Below are 27,557 nucleotides of genomic sequence, written 5' to 3' on the forward strand. Positions count from 1 at the left end.
GCAGCTGGAGGACGCTGTGTAAGCGGCAAGTGTTGCTGGAGAAGCCAGCACAGAGGCACCCAGGCTCAGCAGCTCCTGGCCCTGTCTCCATAGGGAACATCTCACTTGGTATCCCTCTCAAACCCTGGCCACGCGATGTTGCCTGCCTCCTGGCAGAGGGTCTCACTTCCCACGCAGAGAGCAAAGAAGTGCATCAGCATGAACTCCGGAAACTTAATTTTCTTTGCCTATAGACTTACATGCACCTGGAAACAGCCATGCCTGCATCCCATGGTCAAACATCATTCTTGTCTTGACAAACACTGCAAAGCTTCGTTCCTCTTGTTCCAGCCCTACCCTCCGGCACTCAAAGGCAGGACTGGCCTCACTTCCAGAGCCTCCTGAGGGCTCCTCCATAACTCATTGCCATCTGGCTCTGCCCTCAACACGCCCTGAAGCTGTTCTCCCTGAGCGATGGAGGTGTACCTGGTTCCCAAATGCAATGGAAACTCTTCTGTCCTTGGCTTGACTCTGGGTGCCATCCTGCTGAGCCTGCTCCCTCCTGAAGCTTTTGTCACTGGGTGTCTGGGATGACGTGTCCTGGGTTCCCTTGTGCCTTTGGTTCGTTCCTCCTCTGAATCTCTCACAGATTCCTCTTCCTCCCCAACAGTGCTGGCTTTTCTCAGAAAGCCAACTTCTCTCATTCCTCTCTACATCTTTCCTGGAGAGCCCAGCTCCTCAGCATGGAATATCTTGGGGTTGGACACATATGGCAGGTGTGCAAAGTACTGGGCAGGTGGGTGTATGGATGAGTGAGTGGGTGGGTGGGTGGGTGGGTGAATAGATGGGTGGGTGGATGGGTGGATGAGTGGGTGAGTGGGTAGGTAGGTGAGTGGGTAGGTAGGTGGGTGGGTAGGTAGGTGGGTGGGTGGGTAGGTGGGTGGGTGGGTGGGTAGGTGGGTAGGTGGGTAGGTGGGTGGGTAGGTGGGTAGGTGGGTGGGTGGGTGGGTGGGCGGATGAGTGGGTGGGTGGGCGGATGAGTGGGTGGGCGGATGAATGGGTGGGCGGGCGGGCGGGTGAACGGATGGGCGGGCGGGCGGGCGGGTGGATGGGCGGGCGGGCGGGCGGGTGGATGGGCGGGCGGGCGGGCGGGTGGATGGGCGGGCGGGCGGGCGGGTGGATGGGCGGGCGGGCGGGCGGGTGGATGGGCGGGCGGGCGGGCGGGTGGATGGGTGGGTGTGCGGGCGGGTGGATGGGTGGATGGGCGGGCGGGCGGGCGGGCGAGTGGATGGGCGGGCGGGCGAGCGGATGGGCGGGCGGGCGAGCCGATGGGCGGGCGGGTGGATAGGCGGGTGGATGAACTGTGACCTCCAGCCAAGACACTCCTCTGCAGCTTCTTACCCCAGTAATGCCCCACTGGGATTTCTGCCTAAGTCCATGCGGGACATTTGCACAAAACTCTCATTTCTATGTCCCCAGGAAATCCCTTACTCTGTCAATCACCAGCCATGTGTCCAAGCCCAAAAATATGCCTCTGGAATCAATATCAAGTCTTCCATTTCTCCGGATTTCAGGTATCTCTTAAACCCATCCCTTCCTCTCCCATCCCCAGCGGCCCCCGTCCTGCTGGCAAGACCGGCTGCTTTTCCTCATCACGTTGGAAAGTGCCGTTTGCACCTTAGCCCAGCATCAGCACCTTCCCGCCAGAGGCAGCCTCCCCCTTTATGCTCTGGCCAGGAGAACCCGACCACTGCCGCCCGTCCGGGAACACCCCACTCCCCATCATGCCCTGTGAGCGCGGGTTCCTGTCTGGTGAGTCTGTTTTCATCCCCGAGAGGCAGCCTGACCCTTCAGACGGCAGCCCAAACTTCAGTCGCCTGGGAAGACTTCCTACCTCCATGGAGGCCAAGACCTCCCTTCCCACACCAGCCCTTGTTCCCCGGCACTTTGTGCAAATGTCCGTTTGCTCAGCCGCCCTGCCTCGTGTCACTGTGGATTTATACCATTTATTCCTGGGTCTGTCTCTCGCCCCTTCACTGCTGCGGCCCTGGTGCCTGGTGAGGGCCTGGTACACAGTTTGTTACATGAATGATGAATGAATATGCAACTCTGAAACAGGCCAACCACTTTGTCTTTCCCCGCCGAGGTATGGAACAGGAAAGCCAGAGCCCCACTCACGGGTTCCATCCCAGGTCGGCTGGGTTGATGTAGAGGATGCCGGCTCTGGAGACGGTGGCTGGGGTGGCCGTCCTCAGGTGGCTGATTTCAAACAGCAGCCTCATGGTGCGGTTCAGTGGGATCCGCTCATTGCTGGCCAGGGTGAGGACCTAGGAGGGGGACAGCAGCCCGTGGGGTCCTGCAGCGACACCTGACGTCCCAGTAGTGTTCCGGGGTGGGGGTCCTCGGAGCAAACCTCCAAACAAGGAGGAGAGGCTCAGGCCAGCTCTGCCACCCCTGGCCCGCAGCCCTAGTCCCTTGGCCCAGGGCTTCTCTGCCCTCCCTGACTCCAGCAGCCTCTAGACACTCACACCGGGGAGGACCACAGCATGGAGTGACGGCTGCTTTCTCAAACCGTCACCCCTCCCCATCCTGGAAAGTCTTGTGTTCCCTTCTGCATCCAACTGAGGAGCATTTTTAGAAAAATGGCTTCTAGACAATTCTAAATAACCATTTCTGCTCTCCAGGCCTTTACCCTGAACCCATCCTGCTGCTAAAATGTCAGGTGAGGCGCCTGCAGAGCCACAGCACACGCGACCAAGTCCCGCGACAAGGCGCCCCTCACTCATAGCTCCCTGTGGAGCTCCGGACACGCCCCCTGCCCCAAGCCCTGCATGCAGGGCCTGAGTGCTGCATAGGCGCCTCTCTGTGAGCCCCCGTTGTCCCTGCCTTGGGTGACCTCGGGGGTTAGAGTCCAGGGCCCGCGAACCTTATTGTCATCCATGACGGTGTTGAGAGACTCGATCCACATGGGGTCTATGTCCCCGTCAAGGATGATCCACTTGGGGCCATCATGGGTGATGTTGGCCAGGTCTCTCATGATGGTGGAGAACAGGCCTGGGGGAGGCGGGTGGTGTAACCCTGGGCCCTTCGCTCTGGCCCCGTTCCAGTCCCCACCGGTCCTGACCCTGGCCTCTCTCTCGGAGGTGGCCTGTCCCCTACTTCAGAGGGATAGCAGAGGCCCTCAGGCATGAGGTGCCTGGGCTCCCTGCCCTCCCTTCTCTGTGGCCTCGCTTCTACATGCCCTCTCCATGCCTGAGGCTCTGCCTGCCCTCCTCCGACCCTGTGCCCTCCCTGTTAGCCCCTCTTTGCAGCCCTGGCTGGTTCAGTTTTTCCAGGCTCAACACCCCACGGGGCGCAGCACCTGTGCACCCAGCTCTGTCCATCTGTCCACTCATGCTCAGCAGGTCTGTGGAGCACGCGTCATGCGTCAGGCATGGAATGGGGTGAGGTGGGGGCTGGGGGTACAGAGCTTGCCTTCTAGCAGGGGAAGTGAACTGTACATGCAGAAGGCAGCGAAGGGGCACAGGGAAAGCGGGTTAGGAGTAGGGCCACTTCTGATGGGTAGGGTGCGGGGGACAGGCTGGGCAGAGCCCTCGCCTAGGCTCCTGGTCAGGACCGCCCCGCTCCCGCTGACACCTCCTCAGCTCTCACAGCTCCTTTCTGCAGCCCACTCTCCAACATCCCGAGTTCCTTTCATAAAGTGCAAACCTGGGCATGCCACTTCCCAGGAGAAGCTCCTCCCCAGAGCCCACCGACTGAGGCAAGGGCTCCCTGGGCAGCCTCCAGCCTGCACATCTGGGCTCCCATGCACTCCGCATGGGTCACACCCATCCTTGCTCTGGCCTCTCCCCTTGGCCTGCCCAGGGCAGGCCTGCAGTCCTCACTGTCCCAGCTCCTGTGGCCCCCCCCATCCCTTACCCCTCAGCCCAGGTGCCACATGCCCACTGCTCCCCATAAACTGTCACCATGGTGCCACCATTGCAGGCCATGTGCCTGTGCACTCCACCCTAGCCTGGGGAGGCTGGCCTTGCATGTGGGAATGGCTCAGCACACACTCACTGCACTGGACTGGGTGAGCCGCTGCAGCCCGTCCCGGGACCACCCTTGTTACCATCTTTCCATTCCCTGGTTGCTGGGTTGATGATGCCAAAGAGCTCGTCGCAGGTGACGGCCTTGGGGTCCAGGTCCACGGCGACCGGCTTCCTCTTCAGGTTCTGATAGGTCTTGTTGAGGGATTTGAGGACCTGGCGAAGGTGTGGGTCACTCACGTGTGACTCCATGTTCCTGGCACATCCTGCCCCACTAACCCCAGGACCGTGGGTGGGCCTAGATGCCTTTTTTTTTTTTCCTGAGATGGAGTTTCACTCTTGTCATCCAGGCTGGAGTGCAATGGTGTGATCTCAGCTCACTGCAACCTCTGCCTCAGGGTTCAAGTGATTCTCCTGCCTCAGCCTCCCGAGTAGATGGGATTACAGGCGCCTGCCACCATGTACAACTAATTTTTGTATTTTTAGTAGAGACGGGGTTTCGCCATGTTGGCCAGGCTGGTCTTGAACTCTTGACCTCAGGCGATCAGCCCGCCTTGGTCTCCCAAAGTGTTGTGATTACAGGTGTGAGCCACTGCGCCCGGCCCTGGATGCTTTTTATGAACCACGAGGCTGAACCCTTCTCTGGATCAGGTTTGCTTTGGGGGCACGTAGGTGAGTTCACACCCCCCAACCATGACCGAGGTGAAGGTGGCCTGGGTGACGGGAAGCCAACTGTCCCCTGTGTCTGCAGCCTGCGGAGAGCTGCTTGCCCTAGACTGTGCGAGGCTCTGAAAACACGCACATTACTTCCTTCCTCATGGTACAAGTAATACTCACACACTGAAAAACCATCTAGGAAAACTCCCCATAACGCTCCATTCAGGGAAAATGAGCTTTAAAGACGCAGTTGAGGACATTTCCTGTATGTGTATGTCTGAGTTCCTTTTTAGGAAACTGGGTTCATGCAGCCTCTGCCTTTTAAAACATCGCTTGTGGTGAGCTTTCCCGTGTGGCTGGCGTTGGGAGTGCTCTTAAACAATAGTAGAAGAGCCCAGCCTGTGGGCCTGTGGCTGGACACTTGGCTGGCATGGAATTTTCCACGTCACAGACATCAGTCACATCCGCCACCACCCTCCACATGTCACCACACTCCAGGCCATGGCAGGGGACAGGAGGGCGATGGGTCAGGCTGGCCACAGGGACAGGGAGACAAGTGACTGACGTCAAGGAGAGAAGAGCAGGAAGACAAGGAGGAACAGGGAGGGAGGCCTCACCCAGGGATCAGGGACCAGGGGCTGTGGCCACTCCTCCCCTCCTCCTCGGCCTCCAGCTTCCTCCCTGGCCCATGACTCAGGCCGGAGAGCTCCCGGGATGTACTGGGTTGGGGTCTCCGGGGTGGCGGGGAGTGATGGAGGGCTGACCCTTCGCCCCAGCCCTCCCCCACCATGCCAGATCCCTGCAGGGTCCCTGCAGGGGGGACGCACCTGAGATTTGCCGCTGCCCGCGTTCCCGATGACGAACACCGAATGGCGGACCTGCAGCAGCTCCTCCAGCTGCACCACCTTCAGCACAAAGCTGTCCTCCGCCTGTAGCTTGAGCTCCACGATGCTCTGCTTGATGATCTGGGGAGACACGGATGAGGCTGGGTGAGGAACTGAAGCAGCCTTTCTGCTCACTGGGAGGCTGGGGGCTTCTTGCCCTCTGGCAGGTGGCCTTGCTCTCCAACGCACATGCCTTTGCAAGTTCTGCTGTCCATGTTGAGAGCTCACATAGCTCCACTGCGACCTTGTGCAGGGGATCGGTTTGCCCGAAGTCCCCCAACCCCCGCTGAGAGACTGACCTCCCCCAGCACGGAGAGAGTGGGGCTGGCCAGGGCCACAGAGACAGCCGTGGCTCAGAGGTCTCTGTAGCACCGGGAAACGTGTGTGTGACACGGGTCCCCACCCGTCCAACATCAGCGGGAAGGAAGCCCCAGCCAGGCGGGCTTCCCCAGACAGACCCGAGGTCCAGGAGTACCAACCTTTTCAAAATTCAGGTCTCGTTTCCGAGGCACGTCCAGAGCCGGGAAGAGGTCCCCGATCAGTCCCATGAACACGGGCAGGTCGTCGGTCACGATCTTGGGGATGTTGAAGTCCCTCAGCGCCCGCATGAGCACCTGGTCCTCCGCCCGGCTGGGGTCGCCCCTCTTCAGGGAGCCGGCCACCACCAGCACAGACTTGATGGCTCTCAGGCCCCAGTCGTAATGATCCTGCGGGCAGTGGGCACAGGCGGGCAGATGTGGGCTCACCTTCCCACGGCCAGCAGGCAGGTCCGGAAGCCAACCCTGGCTGCTGCCTGCACCTCAGCCTCCCCCCCCGCCCCCGCACCTGCCACGAGCTCCAGGACACACACACCTGCTTTGAGAGCAGCTCCTTGCACAAGGTGTACAGGGTGATGAACTTCCTGGCCAGAAGGCGGGCTTCCAGAAAGCCCTCAGCCACCAGCATAATCTCGCATATCAGTTCGAAGTCGGGGACAACCATGGCACAGGGCCTGGGGAGGTCAGCGGCATCCGTGGGCTTCTGCCCACTCCCTCCCCCACCTACACCCCCGCCTGTCCCTCTTCACCTAGGAGAGCACACCGTGCCTGCTGGGTGGACCACAGCAGTGTTGAACCTTTGGGCCCTGGAACCAGGCTCCCAGCCCGCCCGCTCCCTGCTTCCCTCCTCCTTCCACATCCTCTGCTGGGGGCACCTTCAGGCCCCTCCTCTGAGAGCCACCCCAGTCCCCGAACCCTGCCTTCCATCGCTGTGTCCCATCTTCCTACCCGGGGGGGAAGACAGAGTGCTTTCTAGGAGGCCCTCGCCTGCCTCATTTTGGGAGTTTTTTTGTTTGTTTTTGAGACAGTTTCGCTCTTGTTGCCCAGGCTGGAGTGCAATGGCACCATCCCGGCTCACTGCAACCTCCGCCTCCCGGATTCAAGCGATTCTCCTGCCTCAGCCTCAGCCCCCCCGAGTAGCTGCGATTACAGGCATGCACCACCATACCCAGGTAATTTTTGTATTTTTAGTAGGGACAGGGTTTCACCATCTTGACCGGGCTGGTCTCAAACTCCTGACCTCAGGTGATCCACCCTCCTCGGCCAGCCAAAGTGCTGAGATTACAGGAGTGAGTTACTGCGCCCGGCCATCTTGGGAGCTTTTGATGACTTTTTCCCTCCCCAGCTTGCCCTCTGCCCCTCCCCTCTGCCCACCCCTTGGCACTGGGACGCTGCTGTGGCTGGCCTGGCTTACCATGGTGTCACTTTCACCAGGACCATGTACCTGAATAAGGCTTTTAAGTTCTCAGGCAGCTCTGTGCGTCCGGCGTACCCAGGGTTCATGGTGATGAAGATACCGACAGTGGGAATGAGGCCTATGATCTCTCCCAGGAAATTGAATGTTTTTTTCTTGGCCCGAATTGCATCCTGGACACATTTTACCTGCACATTTGGAGACACAGACATGTTAGCATGGAAATGGCCAGCTTCCACAGGCCAGAGGGGCCTTCATGTATGTTACAGCATGAGGCTGTGAATTCGCAGCGGCCTCCTAGTTTCTTTGTAAAATTAAGCCTTTTATTTTTGAGAAAGTTGTAGATTCACATGTCATGCAGGAAATAATACAGAGGGCCAGGCACAGTGGCTCGCGCCTGTAATCCCAGCACTTTAGGAGGCTGAGGCTGGAGGATGATTTGAGCCCAGCCTGGTCAATATAGCAAGACCCTGTCTCAACAAAAAATACAAAAGACAGGGATTGGGGGAAGAAAAAAAATACAAAGGCAATTGTGCGTACTCTCTGTCCCATGCCCCCTGATGGAGCATCTTGCCTAATGACAGTGCCAGTCACAGCGGGGTGGGGGTGGGGGGTGCGACAGAGGCCAGCATTGCTGTCACCACGGGGACCCCTATGTCCCCTCTTATAGCCATACCCACTTTCCTCTTGCCCGCTTCCCTCCCTTTGACCCCTGGCAACCGTGTCCTTTGTTTCTGTGATTTAGTCATTTCACGGATGTTATATAAGTGGAATTGTATTGTACACCATCTTCCCAGATGGACTTTTATCACTCAGCAAAATTCTCCGGAGATGCACCCAGGCTGTTGCAGGAACCGGTAAGTATTTCAAGACCTCGTCCCTGCTGAGCGGGGTTCCACTCCCAGCCCTTTTCTGTTCTGTTACGACTTTGGCAATGATCTGTCAGAGGACTGGTTAGCGGCCACCTCCATATCAGACAGTCTTGAAGGCCACCTGTCAGCTACGAGGTTAAACCTAGAGCTTCAGGGGCTGTTGCTTGAGGTCTCTGGAAACCTGCAGAAGGCAGCTGTGGCTCTCCAAGTCGCCACTTGAGGGAGCCCAATACTCGTGGTAAAGCTGCTCCCAGCACCTGCCTTTCCCTGTCTTCCCCACAAGAGCCAAGTCCTGGTGCCCTGGTGATCCCAGACACCCCCATGCCTAGTCTGCTGAGCGTGCAGCTCGCCCCCTGGCAGGGCTGGGGCCCTTCGGAACGGCTTCCGCCTAGGCCAAGCCTCTCCTGCGGTCTCCATTGGAGCCCGTGAACATTCAGTGCCCACAGTAGGGGCTACATCAATATTCTGGGGTTTGTTCATGGACCTCGGAGGTGCTCAGCAACTGTGCTCATGCGCTGCGGGCGAGGGAGAGGGTCCCCATGGCAACAGCCAGCACTGCCCATGTGTTGGGGTCCCCATTCTCTTGGCCACGTGGCCTCTGGCCCTGAGGCTGGGGAATGACTGGGGCAGAGGGAGCATAAGGAGAGGAGGAAGCAGCCACCCCCGGCCACCTCTAATCCCACAGGCAGACCTGTGTCACCAACGCCGTTTTACAGATTAGAAGGTGGAGGCGCAGGGAGTCCACATCACTGCCAAGCCGAGAGTCAGGGGTTAAGTTGGTGTATAAAGCAAGCTCTTGGCCGGGCACGATGGCTCACACCTGTAATCCCAGCAGTTTGGGAGGCTGAGGTGGGCGGATCACCTGAGGTCGGGAGTTCAAGACCAGCCTGACCAACATAGAGAAACCCCATCTCTACTAAAAATACAAAATTAGCCGGGCTGGTGGTGCATGCCTGTAATCCCAGCTACTGAGGAGGCGGAGGCAGAGGTTCGGTGAGCCAAGATCGCACAATTGCACTCCAGCCTGGGTAATAAGAGTAAAACTCCGTCTCAAAAAAAACCAACCAACCAACCAAACATAAACAAACAAACAAATAAATAAAGTGGGCTTTCCACCCAGCTTGCAGGGCTTGAGTAGCCCAGGTGGCATTCGCACATCCATGCCCCACACGCTCCTGGTCTATCTTGGGGTGGGAGGACCTTGACACTTTCAATGCCCTGACTTGCATTTTCTTTTGGAAGAGCACAATTGTTCCAGGCCGCTAGGTCAGCCTCTGCTTACCTTAGCCCAGTGCTCGTCAACCCCGGCAGGCGTCAGGATCACCTAAAGCATTTGTTTAAGATGCAGAAATGCTAATCCTAACAAGTGGGGCCCGTGCTGGAGATTTTAACAAGCATGGCCCAGGCCACTCCCCACTCCCAGGTCCCTGCGCCTATGTCGCCGCAGCCATCCCGATGCACGTTCTGTGCCCCGGCATGGTTGTTCCCAAAATACACAGGCACATTTCCTCCCTCCTCCTCTTCCTCCTCTCCCTCCTTTCTTTCCTGCCATTCCCTTTCAGCACCTCCTATGCCCAGCTCCGCTGATAGTCACAAAGCACTTAGTCCTTCTTTCCTAAGCAAAATTAATTATTCTCCCACCTGTATTTCCAACTGGAATCCCTAACGAGGGGGCTCAGAGAAGCACATTTAAGTTCTAAGCCTCGCATATTTTCTCAGCCCTTTTCTTTCTTGCATGGAGAGGAGAGGGAGCACGCTACCATACATGTAACCTGTAATCTGATTCTGTTTTCAATCTGTATGCCTAACCAGGCTGCGGGATCCTGCAGGGCAGGGGCTCACTGGCACCACACCACCCTTCAGTGCTTGGAACATTGCAGAGAGGCAAGGAGGGTCTATCTGGCGTGTGAGGTCATAGGAAAGCTGATGAGCCAGTTACCCGATGTGACCCCGAGGCCGCAGGCAGGGGACTTTACCTGCACAGCAATCACAGACAAGACTTCCACCGAGATGCGATTAAACTCATCAAAGCAGCCCCAGGCTCCCGTCTGGGCCAGGCCCTTGTAGATATTTCCACAGGACTGGAAAGGGTGAGAGGGAGAAATGAAGAGCTGGGAGGGTAGCTGGGAGGGTAGCTGGGAGGGTGGCAGGGAGGGCAGGCGCTGCAGGGGCCTCCCCCTGCCTCTTCAGCCGTGTTCTCTGCCCACAGCTCGCTCAGGCCCCGGTGCACTGGGGCCTTCCGCAGGCCAGCAGGCAGGTCAGCTTACTGCCCAGGGTAACACCGTGGAGGGCTGGGTACCAGGAAGAGCCCATCCTTTCACCCTTGACCCCCAGAGCTCCCAGACCCCAGGATGGAGGCTTCCTGGAGTCCCTAACAAGGGGGCTCAGAGAAGCACATTTTGAGTTCTAAGGGCGTGTTTCCTCAGCCCTTTTCTTTCTCGCACAGAGAGGAGAGGGAGTCCTCTGAGGTGCGATCGGGTCACGGTGAGCAGGCCAGAGGCTTTTCCTCAAGGCATCTGTGTCCCTCTAGGACCCACCTGGGCATCAAGAGGGCTCTTCCCATCTACACCTGGGATTCCAGGTGGATGATAAGCCCCTTCTAGGGAGATCCAACGTCAGATTTCACTTTTCTAAAATCCAGGAGGTGGATGTGGACTGCATGGCCTTGACAGTGAACAGCGGCTGCTGGCCCCATCCTCAACCTCCGGAGGGGTCTCCCAGATTGTGGAGCTCGGATCCAAGCCGGGGAGGGGAGACCCTCTGCAGGCCTAGGGTCCAAAACTCAAGGATCCATCTCCCTTACCTCCTGCTTTTGCAAAAGGCTGCTGCAGCCTGGAGCTCCAAGGTATCCCCTCCCCTGCCTGGCCTTCTGTGAACTGATGATGTCCTGTGCAGGCTCTGATGACTGACGGGACCGGGACCGTCCCCTGCTCCCCTCCCAAACCCACCTGGACACTGCTTGTACCCCACCCCATGCTGAACCACGAGGGAGGTGCTCACCCCTGTGCAGAGTCCCCAGTTCCGGGGCAATCTTACAACTGAAGCTGAGAGAGGGTCACCTCCAGGGCAGGGCCTGGGGCAGGACATTTGGGGCTGCGTCTGTCCACCTGGGAGTCTCTCCAGAGAGACCACCTGAGGGGGATGCCACCAGCAAGTGGGGGCCCTGGCGCCTCCTCCCCAGTGTCATTCAGAGGTATCCAGAGACCTGGAGCTCACTGCAGGGCCTCAGAGGTCAGGGTGCTAGGATATGCTTCTATATGGGGACTCTGGGTCCCTCCTCCGGACTCCGGCCGCGTACCTTGTAGTCCATCTGCTCGGAGCAGTTGAAGACGTAGACCATGGTGCCCAGGGCTCTGCCCAGGTCCTTGGTTGTCTCAGTCTTGCCGGTCCCAGCGGGGCCGGCGGGGGCTCCGCCCATGATGAGATGGAGGGACTGGGTCAGGGTGATGTAGCACCTGCAAATGACTGCAGGTAAGCATGTGTGCCAGTGACCCCACGGCCTCCCTGCTTTTATTTTTATTTTTTTGAGACAGAATCTCACTCTGTCACCTAGACTGGAGTGCAATGGTACAATCTTGGCTCATAGCAACCTCTGCCTCCTGGGTTCAAATGATTCTCGTGCCTCAGCCTTCCAAGTAGCCGGGACTACAGGCGCCCACCACCATGCCCAGCTAATTTTTGTATTTTCAGTAGAGATGGGGTTTTGCCATGTTGGCCAGGCTGGTCTCGAACTCCTGACCTCAGGTGATCCACCCGCCTCGGCCTCCCAAAGTGCTGGGATTACAGGCGTGAGCCACTGCGCCCAGCCACCACTTTCTCTTTCATTGCAGTTATTACACTTGCTCGGCCCCAGGAGACACACTGGAAGAGGACAGAAAACCTTCAGCTGTGACGAAGGAACCACCACCGTGGGGCGGAGGCAGCCCAGGTGCCTTTCCCACCTGCAGCATTCGGGGAGGTGGGCACTGCTACGAAGACCAGAGTCTGCTCGTGAGGGTCCATAAAACATGACCCCAACTCAGCAGGCCCACAGAGGGGTGGAAGAACTCTCCCAAGGTCACACAGCCAGTGCTGGAACAAGGACACGGTGGGAGAACTGAGTGTGAACACACGTCCACCTGACATAAATGCCCGGTCCCTCCAGCCTCCACAGCTGACATCCAAGTGGGACAGTTCCAAGAATCTTGGAGAAGGGACCCAAGGGCACAATGTGATTGACTCAGGGACAGGCCTCACCTGTCGGTGAGCGGGGTGATGACCAGCCGCGGCGTGTTGCCCAGATACTCGTAGGAATACTGGATTTGGGCATCGCAGATGTTGGCAAAGCAGTGTCGCTTCTCTTCATCCCAGCGATGCCGGAGCTGGGCCTGCCAGGTGAAGGCCTGAGAACTCTCCACCTGCAGGATGAGCCGGAGCTCTTGTTGCCAAGCGGAATGCAAGAGCTGGGGCTGGGTGAGGAAGGCCAGCATGCCTCCAAGACTGGCCCCCGGGTGCCCGGGGAACCCTCCCTGGCCCTCTTTCCCCCTCCAGCACCCACGTCCAACTGTGTGGCCGCCCTCAGTGGAATCTTGCTACGGAATGGCACTTCCAATGGGCGGGCACCGCTCCTCTGACCACTATGTGTGGCTCACCAGGGGTGAGTCCGGGCAAGGGGGGTAGGAGGCAGCCGCAGCCAGCAACAGAGTCAGTGCCCCAGCAAGAGGAAGTCGCAGGGTCTGGAGTCCCTGAATGCACTGCCCTGAACCCAGTGTCCCCTTGCCCTTCCCCAGGTCCCTGGGACGGGGCACTCGTGCCTTGGCCACGATCATTTTGGCCACCACGTCCCGCGCGTGCACATCGATGGTGCAGATGGTCATGATCTTCATCCTGTCGCCAGCGTTGAGGTTCCCAATGAGCAGCGTGATGAGTGCATTCAGCTGGCTAATCTGCGGGGGACAGGTGCTTTCACTGAGATGCCACGGATGCCTATGTGCACTGGGGGGTCTTGTGGCTGGGTGCCCGCAGCTGCATAGGGAACACTGCCATGGTCTTGTTTACAGTAAGGAAAAACAGGAGCGCCCTCGGTAGGCCCCAGCCAGGCACTGGTTTCACTGTGATGCGGCCCTGATGGGACACCTTGGAGCCGCTAGCACGGACGTAGTAGAAGGAAATTCAAGGCCATGAAAGAGAGTGGATAAGAAGCAAAAACAGCTGACTTTAACACCATCCAGCGAGTCTGTATATTTTTTCATATAAATCAATTATACACACATAGTGTAGCAGGTTGCATAAGGGAATGTTGACAGTGTCATGCTTGGGTTGTGGAATTACAGGTAAATTCTCCTTTTAAAGATGATCTTTAGTTTCTGTATTTCTAATCAAGGAATTTTTTTTTTTTTTTAAAGACTCGCAGTAGCATTTGATGATTTTCAGGTGAGAAATCAAAGTACATATTTCTGAAGGTGTCTGCTACCCGTGGGGAGAGGTGCCTAGGGCTGCAGTGCGTGGCTATTATTTGGCCTGTGGAAATGGCGGTTTCGTGGGGCTCAGCCTCTGACAAGAAGGTGCTGCTGGTACTCACCTGGCAGGTTTCAGACGGGCACATGGAGCCGTGCACCTGCTTTTTAAACAAGTTTTAAAAACGTAACTAAACGCTAGTAACGCACCTGTTTTTTGTTATAATCTTTGATAGCGTTTTCATAGCCTTCCTCCAGCCTGGCAAATGCCAGGCCCACCTCCGTCGTCCACCAGATCTGGGTGCAAGTCAGGGCCACCTGAAAGTAGATGCCCCCCATTGCCCATGCAGTGAGCGATCACTAGCACCCGCTAACACAGAAGTTCCTGCTGAAAGCTTAGACGGTTTTCCAGGGGACCACAGTTCACAGGGGAGCCCATGAACGCAGAGAAACTTGCCCCTTATCCCAGCCACGAGGCACGGCCGAGCCCCCGCCCGCCTCAGACCTGGGCCGGTTATCTCAGCCACGAGGCACTGCTGAGCCCCCGCCCGCCTCAGACCTGGGCCAGGTTATTTCAGCCACGAGGCACTACCGAGCCCCCGCCCGCCTCAAACCTGGGCCGAATAGTCCAGGATCCACTGCTCCCTCGGCTTCTCTTCGTAGGTCACCACGGCCTCTGGGATTTCGTGCCGGAGGGTGGAGCACATTCGGTCCAGCACTCGATTCAGCCACACTTCCACCTGGGGACAGGAACCACAGTGACCAAATACAGCCATGTGTGCTTGCCTCTAGTTCCAATAATTTGCTTTGTTGTAAAGAAAAACGTTTGTCATCGTCTTCATCCCAGGGGCAGACGTGTCAAGGATTTTACAGAGCCGTAACAGTGACACACCTTTTTTTTTTTTTTTTTTTTTTTTTTTTAAGACGGAGTCTTGCTCTGTCACCCAGGCTGGAGTGCAGTGGCACGATCTTGGCTCATTGCAAGCTCCACCTCCCAGGTTCACACCATTCTCCTGTCTCAGCCTCCTGAGTAGCTGGGATTACAGGCGCCCGTCACCATACCCGGATTATTTTTTTTTTTTGGTATTTTTAGTAGAGATGGGGTTTCACTGTGTTAGCCAGGATAGTCTTGATCTCCTGACCTCATGATCCGCCCACCTTGGCCTCCCAAAGTGCTGGGATTACAGGCTTGAGCCACCATGCCCGGCCACACCTTTTGTTTTTAAATTGAGATAGGGTCTCGCTCTGCTGCCCCGGGCTGCCGTGCAGTGGTGCAGTCACAGCTCACTGTAGCCTCCACTTGTGGGCTCAAGTGATGCCTCCACCTCAGCCTCTCAAGCAGCTGGGACTACAGGTGTGCACCACCACACCCGGCTAGTCAAAGACTCACTTTAAAAATGTGGCTGGGGGCTGGGCGCAGTGGCTCACGTCTGTAATCCCAGCACTTTGGGAGACTGAGGCGGGTGGATCATCTGAGGTCAGGAGTTCAAAACCAGCCTGGCCAACATGGTGAAACCTCGTCTCTACTAAAAATACAAAAATTAGCCGGGTATGATGGCAGGCGCCTGTAATCCTAGCTACTCTGGAGGCTTAGACAGGAGAATCACTTGAACCTGAGAAGTGGAGGTTGCAGTGAGCCAAGATTGTGCCACTGCACTCCAGCCTGGGTGATAAGAGTGAAACTCTGTCTCAAAAACAAACAAACAAACAAATAAACAAAAAACATACCCACAAGTAACTGCTACTGGGAGAAAAAAACCCTCAAGAGGATATGAAGGTAGATTCTTTTTTTGGAGATGAATTTTTTGGAGACTAAGTCTCGCTCTATTACCCAGACTGGAGTGTAGTGGCGTGATCTTGGCTCACTGCAACCTCTGTCTCCCAGATTCAAATGATTCTTATGCCTCAGCTTCCCGAGTAGCTGGGACTACAGGTGTGTGACACCACACCTGGTTAATTTTTGTATTTTTAGTAGAGACCGTTTCGCCATGTTGGCCAGGCTTGTCTTGAACTCTTGACCTCAGATGATCTGCCCACCTCGACCTCCCAAAGTGCTGGGATTACAGGCGTGAGCCACCGTGCCCGGCCAGATTTTTCCTGTTAGCTGTAAGCACGGTGCAGGCGGGCCTCACTGTGGTCTGCAGTTCTGTTTGTAAGGGGTAAGCCCAGGAAGCGAGTCTGGACAGACGCTGTCACTGCCCCACCCACCCCATCCATGTAGAGCAGGCCACGTATGTGCCGTGTTCAGCTCTTTGAACCTCAGGTTTTCTCAAGTCGAGATTTTTTTCTTCCTACAGCTGATTTACCTCTGCCTTGTATTTTCCTCAGGCTGATGTTAAAATGGTTTCTATTGCTTGATCAATAACTGGGTAATGAGACGGGGGAGGGGGCAGGCCGGAAGTTTCCTGACGGCAGAAGGAGCCCACCCTGAGCCGGGGGACATGCTTGCTGGGGAAGGAAGAGGCTGTGGGGACCACTCTGAGCGGTGGGCAGCGCAGCCGATTATTTCGGACAAGCGTTGGGAATTGGTGGTTCAGAGATGTGCAGCCCCCTTCAAAGCAATCCCTTTGGCAGGTGATAAAAAGGATTTAATGACATTAACAGGGATTTTTTTTTTTTTTTTTTGAGACGGAGTCTCACTCTATCACCCAGGCTGGAGTGCAGTAGCATGATCTTGGCTCACTGCAACCTCTGCCTCTCGGGTTCAAGCGATTCTCCTGCCTCAGTCTCCTGAACAGGGCTTTTCTCCCGTCCTTTCCCCTCCCCTTTCTCCCTAAGGATACACTCGTGCTATACGGGTAAGGCTGTGCTAGAAATTCTATAAAGAGGTCAGTCCCTTAAGGGTTTTCTAGAGAGGCAGAGGAGAGGAGCAGGGGCGGGCTGGCAGCTGCACAGGGTGGTGGTTCTTCGGACGTCGCCGTCTGAGGGCATGTGCCCCAGACACAGCTGCGCCCTTGTCCTGGGTTCCCTGTGCGGCATGCCCACACACTCACCTGCCCCGAGAGGTCACAGTCCTGATCAAAATCCATGTACTCGTCCTCCTTGCTGTACATTCCCAGGCCCACCTTGAGAGGTTTGTCATTGGCATCGAGCTGGAACTTTAGTTTACACAGGCTATCGAAGAGTTTGGACAGGTGGCGGCTCACCTGGGTGGAGGGGAAAAGCCGGAATTATGCAACGGGGGATTTGAAAGGCACGTGCATGGCTCAGGCTTTCCGTGGGTGGTCTTAGGCATTGTTCTTTTTGGAATATACGCCCCGTCTTTGATCAACGTTAACTAAACATGGCTAACTCAACAAAAGGAACCAGCGAAGATTGCTCTGAGTCAGGACACAGAAACCAGGCCAGGAACCGCAGTCCTTCTAAGCCAAATATCCATTCTGGAAGACTTCTTTTCGGCTGGGCATGGTGGCTCACACCTGTAATCCCAGCACTTTGCGAGGCCGAGGCAGGTGGATCACGTGAGGTCAGGAGTTTGAGACCAGCCTGACCAACATGGAGAAACCCCATCTCTACTAAAAATACAAAATTAGTTGGGCGTGGTGGCGCACGCCTATCATCCCAGCTGCTTGGGAGGTTGAGGCAGGAGAATCACTTGAACCTGGGAGGTGGAGGTTGTGGTGAGCCTTTGCACTCCAGCCTGGGCAACAAGAACAAAACTCCATCTCAAAAAAGATTTCTTCTTTTTGAGAAGGTTCTGTCCCAGGTTCCAAGCCACACACTCAGTCTATTCTTGCATATCCCTTCTTCTTGTGTATCCTCTAACCTCTTCCTGTGTATCCTCTAACCTTATGGTCAAAATAAAATATAGGCACTTTCCCTTCACCTAATATATATATATATATTTTTTTTTTGAGACAGATTCTCGCTCTGTCACCCAGGCTGGAGTGCAGTGGAGTGATCTTGGTTCACTGCAACCTCTGCCTCTCAGGCTCAAGCAATTCTCATGCCGCAGCCTCCTGAGTAGCTGGGATTACAGGTGCGTGCCACCATGCCTGGTTATTTTTTGTATTTTTAGTAGAAATGGGGTTTCACCATGTTGACCAGGCTGGTCTCAAACTCCCGACCTCCGGTGATCTGCCTGCCTGGGCCTCCCAAAGTGCTGGGATTACAGGTGTGAGCCACTGAGCCCGACTTCTTTTCTCTTTTAGAAGAGCCTCAAGGAGGCACCTGTTCCTTGCTCTTGGGACCCTGAGATTTACTAGCTGATTGGAGGATGACCCAATGAGAGGTGTGCCTTTCGGAAACAGTGTCTTACTAGGCCTCTGGCATATGACTCATTTTCTAGGAGGGGAAAATGAGGTACAGAGAGGCAAATTAACTTCTCCAAAGCCAGGCCAAGTGCAGAGCAGGATGTGAGATGAGTCCCGCCACGTTTCTGCCATGACTGGGGACCCCAGGAGAGTTTCTGGTGCAGAGGGCCTCCTGGAGATGATAGAGCGTGTCCAGGGACACTGTTACCCCATCCTAGGGCAGTTCAGGTAGAGGTGCCCACCTGGGGTCTGCCATGATGTTGGCTTAAACTCCAGAATGCAGGGGGCCCCGCCTACCTCCACGGGGTCATTGCCATTGGAGAGAATGTCCAGGAGGTCAGCCGAGGAGACAAAATAGAACCTGGGGAAAGCCAGTCTCTTCGTCTCTAAATACTCTGACAAAGCTTTTTCACACATGGCCAAGCTGGGAAGAAGGAAGGAGAGGAGGCCGGTGACCCCACTCTGTAGGGATGTCTGCCGCCCACCCTATCGGTGCAGGGAACCGGTCATCCTGGGGATGCCTGGATTGCTGTTCACAGGCCCGGTTTAATTCAGAACCTCCTACCAGAGGCTCTCATTTATTTGCCAACCCCTGACCTTGTGGGCACTCCTAGGCAGGAGGGAGCCTCATTTATTCTCTGGGTCACTGCTTCCTTCAAGGCCAAGGCACTGTGTGGCAGGATGAGGCCGTGGAGCGCATGCTCCCCAGGGAAAGGGAATAGATTAACCCAGGACCCGTGGTTTTGCCCTGTGCTGACCGGCGGGCCGCACAAGACTTAGGTTCCCTCAGACTTAAGACTCAGGGAATCAGCACCACTGACTCCCCTGGTCTGGACAGGTGTGAGCCCCACCTCTTCTTCAGGGCCTCCAGTTTATCGTAGAGGCCGGGTTTGCTGGTAGCTTCCACCACGTTGGGTGTTTTTACTGCATCTTCCATCAAGGCCTGGGAAGAGAAGGGGATCGCCAAGGCATTAGGGACCCCGTTTTGTCCAACACAGTCATTTCTGAAATGCGTGGGAGCCACCGGGCTGGGCTCACCTTGAACTCCTGGTCGATGTCATCAAAGCGCTGGGAGTCCTCCGGGAGCTGGGCGCGGATGTCTTCGGAGCCAATGAAGATGCTCTCCAGGTGGCTCCAGGTTCGCTGGACCTCAAACCAGATGGAGATGACGGAGTCCGCCATGGACAGCTTCTGCTGCCAGCTCGTCACCTCCTTCAGGAAGTGGGCCAGGTACTTGGACGTCATCAGGTTCTGCAGCTGTACCTGGTTGTCCTCCAGCGTCTCCACCAGCACCTCGTTGGACTTGAGCATCATGGTGCCCGTCCGCGGGTGCGGCTCGTGCTCGAATTCCATCATGCTCCAGGTACTGTCCAGGGCTTTCAGCACCTTTTGGGGGAAGAGAAAAATAAGGTCACTGAGCATTTGGCCTGCAAAGCTCAGGCAGGACCCAGAGTTCCCAGGACGTAGACTGAAGCTTCATGATCAGAAAGCAAAAAGACTCAAACCAACGTATTCACAGGAGCCAAAGGCAGATCCATCCCGAACCTTCGTACCCCGATGAGGGATGAATGTGATGTCTGTCCACACAATGGAACATAAGCCACTAAAGGAATGAGGTACAGACACCTGCCACGACGCGGATAAACCTGAAGACCTTAGGCTGAAAGAAGCCACACGCACAGATCACATAGCACATGTGAAGGAGTTCAGAATGTGCCACCCCAAAATATGCCATCCTGCAATTGACGATTTCGAGTCAGAGGCACTTGAAGGGCAGCAGACGCAGGAATCTCTCTCTGAGCCTCATGCTGTTCCTGGGAAGCAGGAGATGCAATTCCCAGGTGAATGATGCTCTTCTGATACCAGAATGAAACGATCATTCTCATCACGAGGATGGGAAGTCGAGGCGGAAAGAATCCTGTCCGCTCAGAACTTGTTAGAATAGCTCTCACCTTCCAGCCTCTCACACAGATTACTTTTCTACAACTTCCTCTTTCCGCAACTCAGTACTTAAAGTGTTCACCGCTAACTGCGTTAGAGTCAGGAAGTCTTCCTTTCCTCCCGTAAAACAGAAAACTTGGATTAAATAATTTGCATACTTTTCTCCTCTTGATCTGTCTTACGTCAATGGAATTCTCAGACCCAGCTGGGAAAAACTCTAAAAGCATAGAGTGAAAGTGCTGCCTCCTCTACCTATGATGCCGTTCCTACGAAAGTGTGGAAGAGGGGGATCTAGACAGGGGGAAAGTGGATTAGTGGTTGCCTAGAGCTGGAGATGGGGACATGTGAGAAGAAAGGGGTAGGGGATGATGGCTAAAGGATGTGGGTTTCTTTCTGAGGTGATGAAAATATTCTAAAGTTTGTTAATTCTATTTTTTATTTTTACTTTTTAAAAAATTATAACTTTTTTTAGGGACAGGGTCCAGCCCAGGCTAGAGCGCAGCAGCGTGATCACAGCTCACTGCAGCCTCCATCTCCTGGGCTCAAGTAATCCTCCCACTTCAGCCTCCCAAGTAGCTGGGACTACAGGTGTGTCACCATGTGTGCTGCTGATTTTTTTTTTTTTGAGATGGAGTCTCACTTTGTCACCCAGGCTGGAGTGCAGTGGCACAATCTTGGCTCACTACAGCTTCCACCTCCCAGGTTCAAGCGATTCTCCTGCCTCAGCCTCCCAAAGCGTTGGGATTACAGTCATGCGCCACCATGCCTGGCTAATTTTTGTATTTTTAGTAGAGACAGGGTTTCACCATGTTGGCCAGGCTGGTCTCAATCTCCTGACCTTGTGACCCGCCCACCTTGGCCTCCCAAAGTGTTGGAATTACAAGCATGAGCCATCACGCCCGGTCCCCAGCTAATTTTTTTAAGTTTATTTTTTTGTAGAGATGGGGTCTGCCTCTGTTGCCCAGGCTGGCCTTGTCTTGAATTCCTGGACTCGAGCGATCCTCCTACCTCCCAAAGTGCTGGGATTATAGGCATGAGCCCCCACCCTCTGCTGTTTAGTATGTGCTGATTACACACTTGTACCTCTGCTAAAAACCACTGTACACTTTAAACAGGTGAATTGTATGGTATGTGAATTATACCTAATAAAGGTTTTTGTTTTGTTTTGTTTTGTTTTTTAAGCAAGCCAAAATGTGACAATTCAAACTCACAAAACAGGCTGAGGAGAGAGATTTGAACCACAAAAGGAGTTTTCCTGGATACTGGAACTGCTGGTAGCCAGTGGCACATTACAAGTTCAGGTACCAGCTGGGGGCCATCCCCCACCCGTCCCCAACCCTCCCCTCAGCTCAGAGTCAGAGGAAAGAACTGACGTCCGTGGAGGAGTCAGACAGGACCACAGATGAGGATGCTGGAGGCAAAGGAAATGAGAATTCTGGTTGTTTACAAAATGTCCCAAACTATTGCGTGTATGGGGCGGGCAGAGTTATAGCCAGGAATTGGGTTTCCTAAGAAAAATTCCAGAAGTAGGCTGGCACGGTGGCTCACGCCTGTAATCCCAGCACTTTGGGAGGCCAAGGTGAGCGGGTCAGTTGAGGTCAGGAACACGAGACCAGCCTGGCCAACATGGTGAAACCCCGTCTCTACTAAAAGTATGAAAATTAGCTGGGCATGGTGGCGCACGCCTGTAGTCCCAGCTACTTGGGAGGCTGAGGCGGGAGAAATTGCTTGAATTCGGGAGGTGGAGGTTGTGGTGAGCCAAGATTGTCCCACTGCCCTCCAGCCTGGGCAACAGAGAGACATTCTGTCTCAAAAACAAAAAATAATAAATCGATTCCAGAAGTATTTTTTGATTTGTCATGGGTTGGGTAAGAAAGGCCCCCCAGACTTCCCTTGAGTGCCATGGGGCTGCGGGACCCATATGAACGAGATCTCTCTGGGTGCTCTCAGTACAGGGGCAGTTTCAGGCTGATCCCACGTGGCACAGACAATGCTGCCGGCACCACCTACCTTTTCCATGCCGGACTCTTTCACGGCCTTGTCCACGATGTTGCGGACCTCATCCTCGTAATTGTGGAGGTTCAGCTGCAGTAAATCTGCCAGGGTTGTCTCTTCTGACATTTTAAATTTCACCTAAGGGAAAAAAGCCAGGCATGATTCATGTCATGTCATTTGGACTCTGAAGTGGGCGGACGTCACCATCCTTCACGGAGAGCCGCCGCCAGGGCGCGATCCCGGGCTGCTGGAAGGAGGGAGGCGAGCTCTACACTGCCATTTTCAGCTCTGGGACTTAAGGAGGTGACTTCTCCAAGCCTCACCTTCCTTCCCTGTAAAACCGCATAATAGCAGAACCCACCCGCACTGGGCAGAATTGTGGCCCCCCCAAAATTCACGTCTACCCAGAACCTTCGCATGTCACCTTATTTGGAAATAGGGTCTTTGCAGATACTAAGGATCTTGAGGTGAGTTCATCCTGGCTTTTCCAGTGAGACATAAATCCAGGGCCAAGTGTCCTCATGACAGGAAGGAGAGGGAGATCTGAGTCACACAGGAAACAGGGCCTTGTGGAGACTGAGGCAGAGACGGACATGATGCAGCCACAGGCCAAGGAATGCCTGGAGTTCCCAGAAGCTGGAGGAGGCAGGAAGGACCCTCCCCCAGAGCCTTTAGAGGGAGTGCAGCCTGCTGACACCCTGATTTTAGAGTCCTGGCCTCCAGCACTGTGACGGAACACATAACACAGGTCTGCTTTTTTTTTTTTTTTTTTTGAGTCGGAGTCTTGCTCTGTCACCCGGGCTGGAGTGCAGTGGCGTGATCTCTGCTCATTGGAACCTTCACCTCCCTGGTTCAAGCGATTCTTTTGTCTCAGCCTCCCAAGTAGCTGGGACTAGAGGTATGTACCACCACACCCAGCTAATTTTTGTATTTTTAGTAGAGATGCGGTTTCACCAAGCTGGACAGGCTGGTCTCAAACTCCTGAACTCAAGTGATCCACCTGCCTCAGCCTCCCAAAGTGCTGGGATTACAGGCGTGAGCCACCGCGCCCCCGGCTAGGTCTGTTTGAAGCCTCCCAGTTTGTGGTCCTTTGTCATGGCAGCCCCAGGAAGCAAATCCACCACCTCTGGCAGCTGCCGCGTTCCTAATAGGCAAAGCACTCTGTGGCGGTGGCCGAATCACAGGTGCTGTTACTCTAGTACCAACATACCAGGTGCTTGCCAAGTGCCACCACTTCCCAAATCGCTTCCACATCCCTTGTCTAATATTCTTCTTGGTGTCACATAGTCAGATGTTTCTGAGCATCGATTCTGAGCCCACCGTGGAATTTTAACCAATGACAGAACCTCGCATCTCTAATCACATTTGGGGACATATCCGCCCGAGGCTCACCAAGACCTCAGCTGTGCCCAGCTCCTTTCATGGAGATATTTAGCTGGTTTATCACCGCTCAAGCGTCTCTCCCAGGGCACCTGGATGGGGCACATGAGCCTGTTGCCAGGCATCTGGGAAATCTTTTGTCTCAACACACAAGAGGCACCCCCAGGGACTGGCTCCCAGACACCTGGACATAGAAATCCCTGGGGAGCAAGCGGGTGCCCCTGTGCCCTCAGGGTGGCCTGCATAACTGGGTTTGCTTTTCCCTCCTTAGGCCTAGGGAGCAGCAGAAGGGCCCTGGACAGTGTGGTGGGGGTGGAGCAGGAGCGTCTAATGCTCCTCCTAGGTGGGCGCCCTCCTGGGCTGGCCGGGACCTAATGAGAGATGGAGGGAACAATTTGGCCCCATTCTCCTACTTCCTGCATAGGTAGGGATCTCTTGGGAAGCCGTGGGTTAAGCCTTCCCGCTGCGCAGGCTTTGGGCCACACTGCCCTTGGTCCTTGGGGTACGTTCTCTCCGTTGTTCTTGCATTCTTTCATGCCGAGCCCCTTCCCAGCCTTTCTGCTTGTCTTCACAGTTCTCACTCCCAAGGCCCAAGCCAAACTTCACATTCACTCAGAGCTTTTCCTTCCCTTCCCACCCCTTGAAGGTGGCGCCCTCCTCTAGGTCTCGGGATCATCACTGAGTATCTCCTGTGCTTGGCTTTCAAACCTGATCACGAAGGTTGGCAGAATTTGCCACCAAAATACACCACTTTGGCTTAAGGGTTATTTTGAGCTGAAGGCAGTTGAGAAGAAGCAGATACAAGGGAAGCTCTCTGCCCTCCCCCTATTTGCCTACAAGCAGGAAATAAATTTGCCAAGGAGTCCCACCACCCCTCTACCAAGAACGATAGAAGTTAATCAATGGAGGCCGGGCGCGGTGGCTCACACCTGTAATCCCAGCACTTTGGGAGGCCGGGGCAGGTGGATCACCTGAGGTCAGGAGTTTGAGACCAGCTTGGCCAAGGTGAAACCCTGCCTCTACTAAAAATACAAAAAAGGCCGGGCGCGGTGGCTCAAGCCTGTAATCCCAGCACTTTGGGAGGCCGAGACGGGCGGATCACCAGGTCAGGTGATCGAGACCATCCTGGCTAACACGGTGAAACCCCATCTCTACTAAAAAAAAAAAAAAATACAAAAACTAGCTGGGCGAGGTGGTGGCGCCTGTAGTCCCAGCTACTCCGGAGGCTGAGGCAGGAGAATGGCGTGAACCCGGGAGGCGGAGCTTGCAGTGAGCTGAGATCCAGCCACTGCACTCCAGCCTGGGCGACAGAGCAAGACTCTGTCTCTCAGCCAGGCATGGTGGTATGTGCCTATAATCCCAGCTACTCAGGAGGCCGAATCAGGAGAATCACTTGAACCTGGGAGGTGGAGGTTGCAGTGAGCCGAGATTGTGCCACTGCACTCCAGCCCGGGCGACAGAGTGAGACTCTATCTCCAAAAAAAAAAAAAAAGTTAACTGATGGAGACAGCTTTAGCCCCTTATCAGCCCAGAGGAACGGGAGGAATCTACACAACGCAGCTTGCTGAAGCTTACCTCATCCTGCTGTAAAACAAAAATAAAATCCTAAGCCCCCAAACAAATTGAATGAACCCCTGTCTCTGCTAGGGGCATTCCAAAGTAAACCTGAAAAAGGAGTTCAGGCCATGATGGGAAGCGGGTTGGAAGACAGGCCTCATTATACCCCCCTCCCTTTGCAATTCAGGCACAGCTGACCGGCATGAACATCCACACATCAATCCTAAGACTGACCAAACAGAATGTTTGTCGCAACATGATACATCACATAACAGATAGCAGGCCCTGAAAGAAATCGCAGTATTTTACCCTAAAATACATTCCTTTGACATAGTTTGAAATGGTCCTGCAAAGCTGTCTCTTGCAGGGGAAATCGACATTCTGTAGATAATCCCCTTTGTCTTTCCTGGTCTTTTCCCATTTTGTTTTTTTTGAGATGGAATTTTGCTCTGTCACCCAGGCTAGAGTGCAGTGGCATGATCTCGGCTCACTGCAACCTCCGCCTCCCAGGTTCAAGCGATTCTCCTGCCTCAGCCATTCAAGTAGCTGGGATTACAGGTGTGTGCTACCACGCTCGGTTGATTTTTGTATTTTTAGTAGGGATGGGGTTTTGCCATGTTGGCCAGGCTGGTGTCAAACTCCTGGCCTCAGGTGAGCCACCCGCCTCGGCCTCCCAAAATGCTGGGATTACAGGTGTGAGCCACCGTGCCCGGCTTTCCTCTAATTAATCTGTCTCTCATCAGTCTAATTTACAGGGGCCCCAGCCAGGGAACCTAAGATGGATAGAGGAAAAATAAATTCCCCCTCCCCGCAATTGCCAGTACTATTATTTCTTTGCTTCCTTGAGAGCAGAGGCCACGTCTCCTTTCCCTCTGTGTCCTTTGCAGCTAGGTGGGGCCTCTGCAGAGTAGCTGCTTAAAGTGGTTTTGTTCAGTGTTTGCTGAGAGTGGGGAGTGTTCCTGTTAGTCTTCTGGAGGGGTCAAGGCCAGTGCCTGCCACTGCGGGATATTCCGGGAAAGATTCGGGTGCTAAGACTCTGAGTTTCTGGGGTCATGAGGATCCCAGTGAAGCTGTTCATTTGCCCCAAACTCCCCAAGTCTTATGAACATGCAGCCTACAACCAGAACTGCCTACTTACTTTGCAGGGCCCAGTGCAAAATGAAAATGCAGGAGCTCCTGTTGGAAAATTACTAAGAACTGGCCAGGTGCAGTGGCTCACACCTGTAATCCCAGCACTCTGGGAGGCCGAGGCGGGCGAATCACGAGGTCAGGAGTTCCAGACCAGCCTGGCCAATATGGTGAAACCCCGTCTCTACTAAAAATACAAAAAAAAATTAGCCAGGTGTGGTGGCGGGCGCCTGTAGTCCCAGCTACTCGGGAAGCTGAGGCAGAAGAATTGCGTGAACCCGGGAGGCAGAGGTTGCAGTGAGCTGAGATCGTGCCACTGCACTCCAGCCTGGCGACAGAGCGAGACTGTCTCAAAAAAAAAAAAAAAAAAAAAAAAGGAAATTACTAAGAATTTTGAGATGGTGAAGTTGAGATGGTAAACGGAGCCTGCCCCACCACCCCCAACCAACATGGAGCCCTGTGTGACTGCACAGGTCACTTGTGCACGAAGCCAGCCCTGCCCACACTGGCTTTACCACCATCGGGCCCCGAACACCTTGGCTAGGCAGCTCAGGACAGCTCATCCTGCAGCGGGGCTGGCCACCAGGGGCGGTCCCCTCCGCCCACCATGGCGCGTGGTACCTGGGTGGCCTGCATGAGCTGCTGCCAGTGGCGTTCCCGAATGGCAGGGTTCTGCAGCTCGCTCACGGCACGCAGGGATGTGATCATGTTCTTCACGGTGTTGTCGAGCCCCACGAAGGCATCCCAGGTTTTCATCTCCTTGTCCAAAGACCTCACATCTTTGGCAAACTTCTTACAATCTATGTCCATCTGCTCAACGTTGATCTCTTTCCACTTGGTGGTCTTCCAGTCCTCGATGCTGGTATTTACCTGAAACAAAAACACCCCGTTTCTGCTTTCACTCTTGTCAAGGAGGACTCAGGAATACAACCCTCTTACCTCTCTGCACTTACTCGCAGGGAGCAAAGCCCAATGAGGAATATTTAGAACGAACACCAGAGATCATTAAAGTGACTGGATACAAGAAAAAACAACGGTGGCATCATAAAAGGTAAGATTTAAAAGTTAACAGTTGGCTGGGCATGGTGGCTCATGTCTATAATCCCAGCACTTTGGGAGGCCGAGGTGAGCAGATCACCTGAGGTCAGGAGTTCAAGACCAGCCTGACCAACGTGGTGAAATCCCGTCTGTACTAAAAATACAAAAATTAGCCAGGTGTGGTGGTGCACGCCTGTAATCCCAGCTACTTGGGAGGCTGAGACAGGAGAATCACTCGATCCTGGGAGACGAGGGTTGCAGTGAGCTGAGATCACGCCACTGCACTTCAGCCTGGGTGACAGAGTGAGACTCTGTCTCAAAAATAAATAAATAAAAATAAAAGCAGTTAAAAGGCATTTTAGCAAAAGCCTGTGTCAGGGCCCTGCTGTTGCTGGCCAGGACCCAGTTTTCTTTCACTTCTCATTATGTCCATGTAGCTTGTCTTGGCCCATAAAAGGTGAGTGATGCCTGACAATACCCAGCCTAGTGTTCCCCTTGCCTGCCTTGGCAATCACGAAGGGGCATCGCTGATCCACAGCCTGCACTGTGCAACCAGTCCTTGACAGGTAACTTCCCAGGGAACAACTGCTTGGAACTACAGTATGCACTTTGCATGAATGAGAAATACACTTTTGTTCAGTACACAGAGATTTGTGGGGCTGTTACTGCACAGTAACCC

At 54.8% G+C, this 27,557-nt stretch overlaps 1 protein-coding gene across 1 annotated transcript in view; it reads right to left on the bottom strand.

Moving 5' to 3' along the window:
- The window catches only part of LOC105469383 (dynein axonemal heavy chain 17), a 152,411-nt gene that overhangs the window by 68,134 nt on the left and 56,720 nt on the right, over positions 1-27,557 (bottom strand). The window contains exons 26-44 of the mRNA XM_071081739.1: positions 26,462-26,710; positions 21,791-21,913; positions 18,878-19,225; positions 18,691-18,782; positions 18,137-18,263; positions 16,580-16,732; positions 14,201-14,326; positions 13,797-13,904; positions 12,945-13,076; positions 12,388-12,548; positions 11,450-11,606; positions 10,128-10,232; positions 7,310-7,467; positions 6,401-6,539; positions 6,028-6,255; positions 5,492-5,629; positions 4,091-4,223; positions 2,906-3,033; positions 2,158-2,306 (exon numbers count right to left, since the gene is read on the bottom strand). Coding sequence (XP_070937840.1) covers positions 2,158-2,306; positions 2,906-3,033; positions 4,091-4,223; positions 5,492-5,629; positions 6,028-6,255; positions 6,401-6,539; positions 7,310-7,467; positions 10,128-10,232; positions 11,450-11,606; positions 12,388-12,548; positions 12,945-13,076; positions 13,797-13,904; positions 14,201-14,326; positions 16,580-16,732; positions 18,137-18,263; positions 18,691-18,782; positions 18,878-19,225; positions 21,791-21,913; positions 26,462-26,710 — 2,954 coding nt within the window. The remainder of the gene's footprint in view (positions 1-2,157; positions 2,307-2,905; positions 3,034-4,090; positions 4,224-5,491; positions 5,630-6,027; positions 6,256-6,400; positions 6,540-7,309; positions 7,468-10,127; positions 10,233-11,449; positions 11,607-12,387; positions 12,549-12,944; positions 13,077-13,796; positions 13,905-14,200; positions 14,327-16,579; positions 16,733-18,136; positions 18,264-18,690; positions 18,783-18,877; positions 19,226-21,790; positions 21,914-26,461; positions 26,711-27,557) is intronic.

The sequence above is a fragment of the Macaca nemestrina genome, chromosome 17 (assembly GCF_043159975.1).
Source record: "Macaca nemestrina isolate mMacNem1 chromosome 17, mMacNem.hap1, whole genome shotgun sequence".
In the NCBI taxonomy this organism is placed as follows: domain Eukaryota; kingdom Metazoa; phylum Chordata; class Mammalia; order Primates; family Cercopithecidae; genus Macaca; species Macaca nemestrina.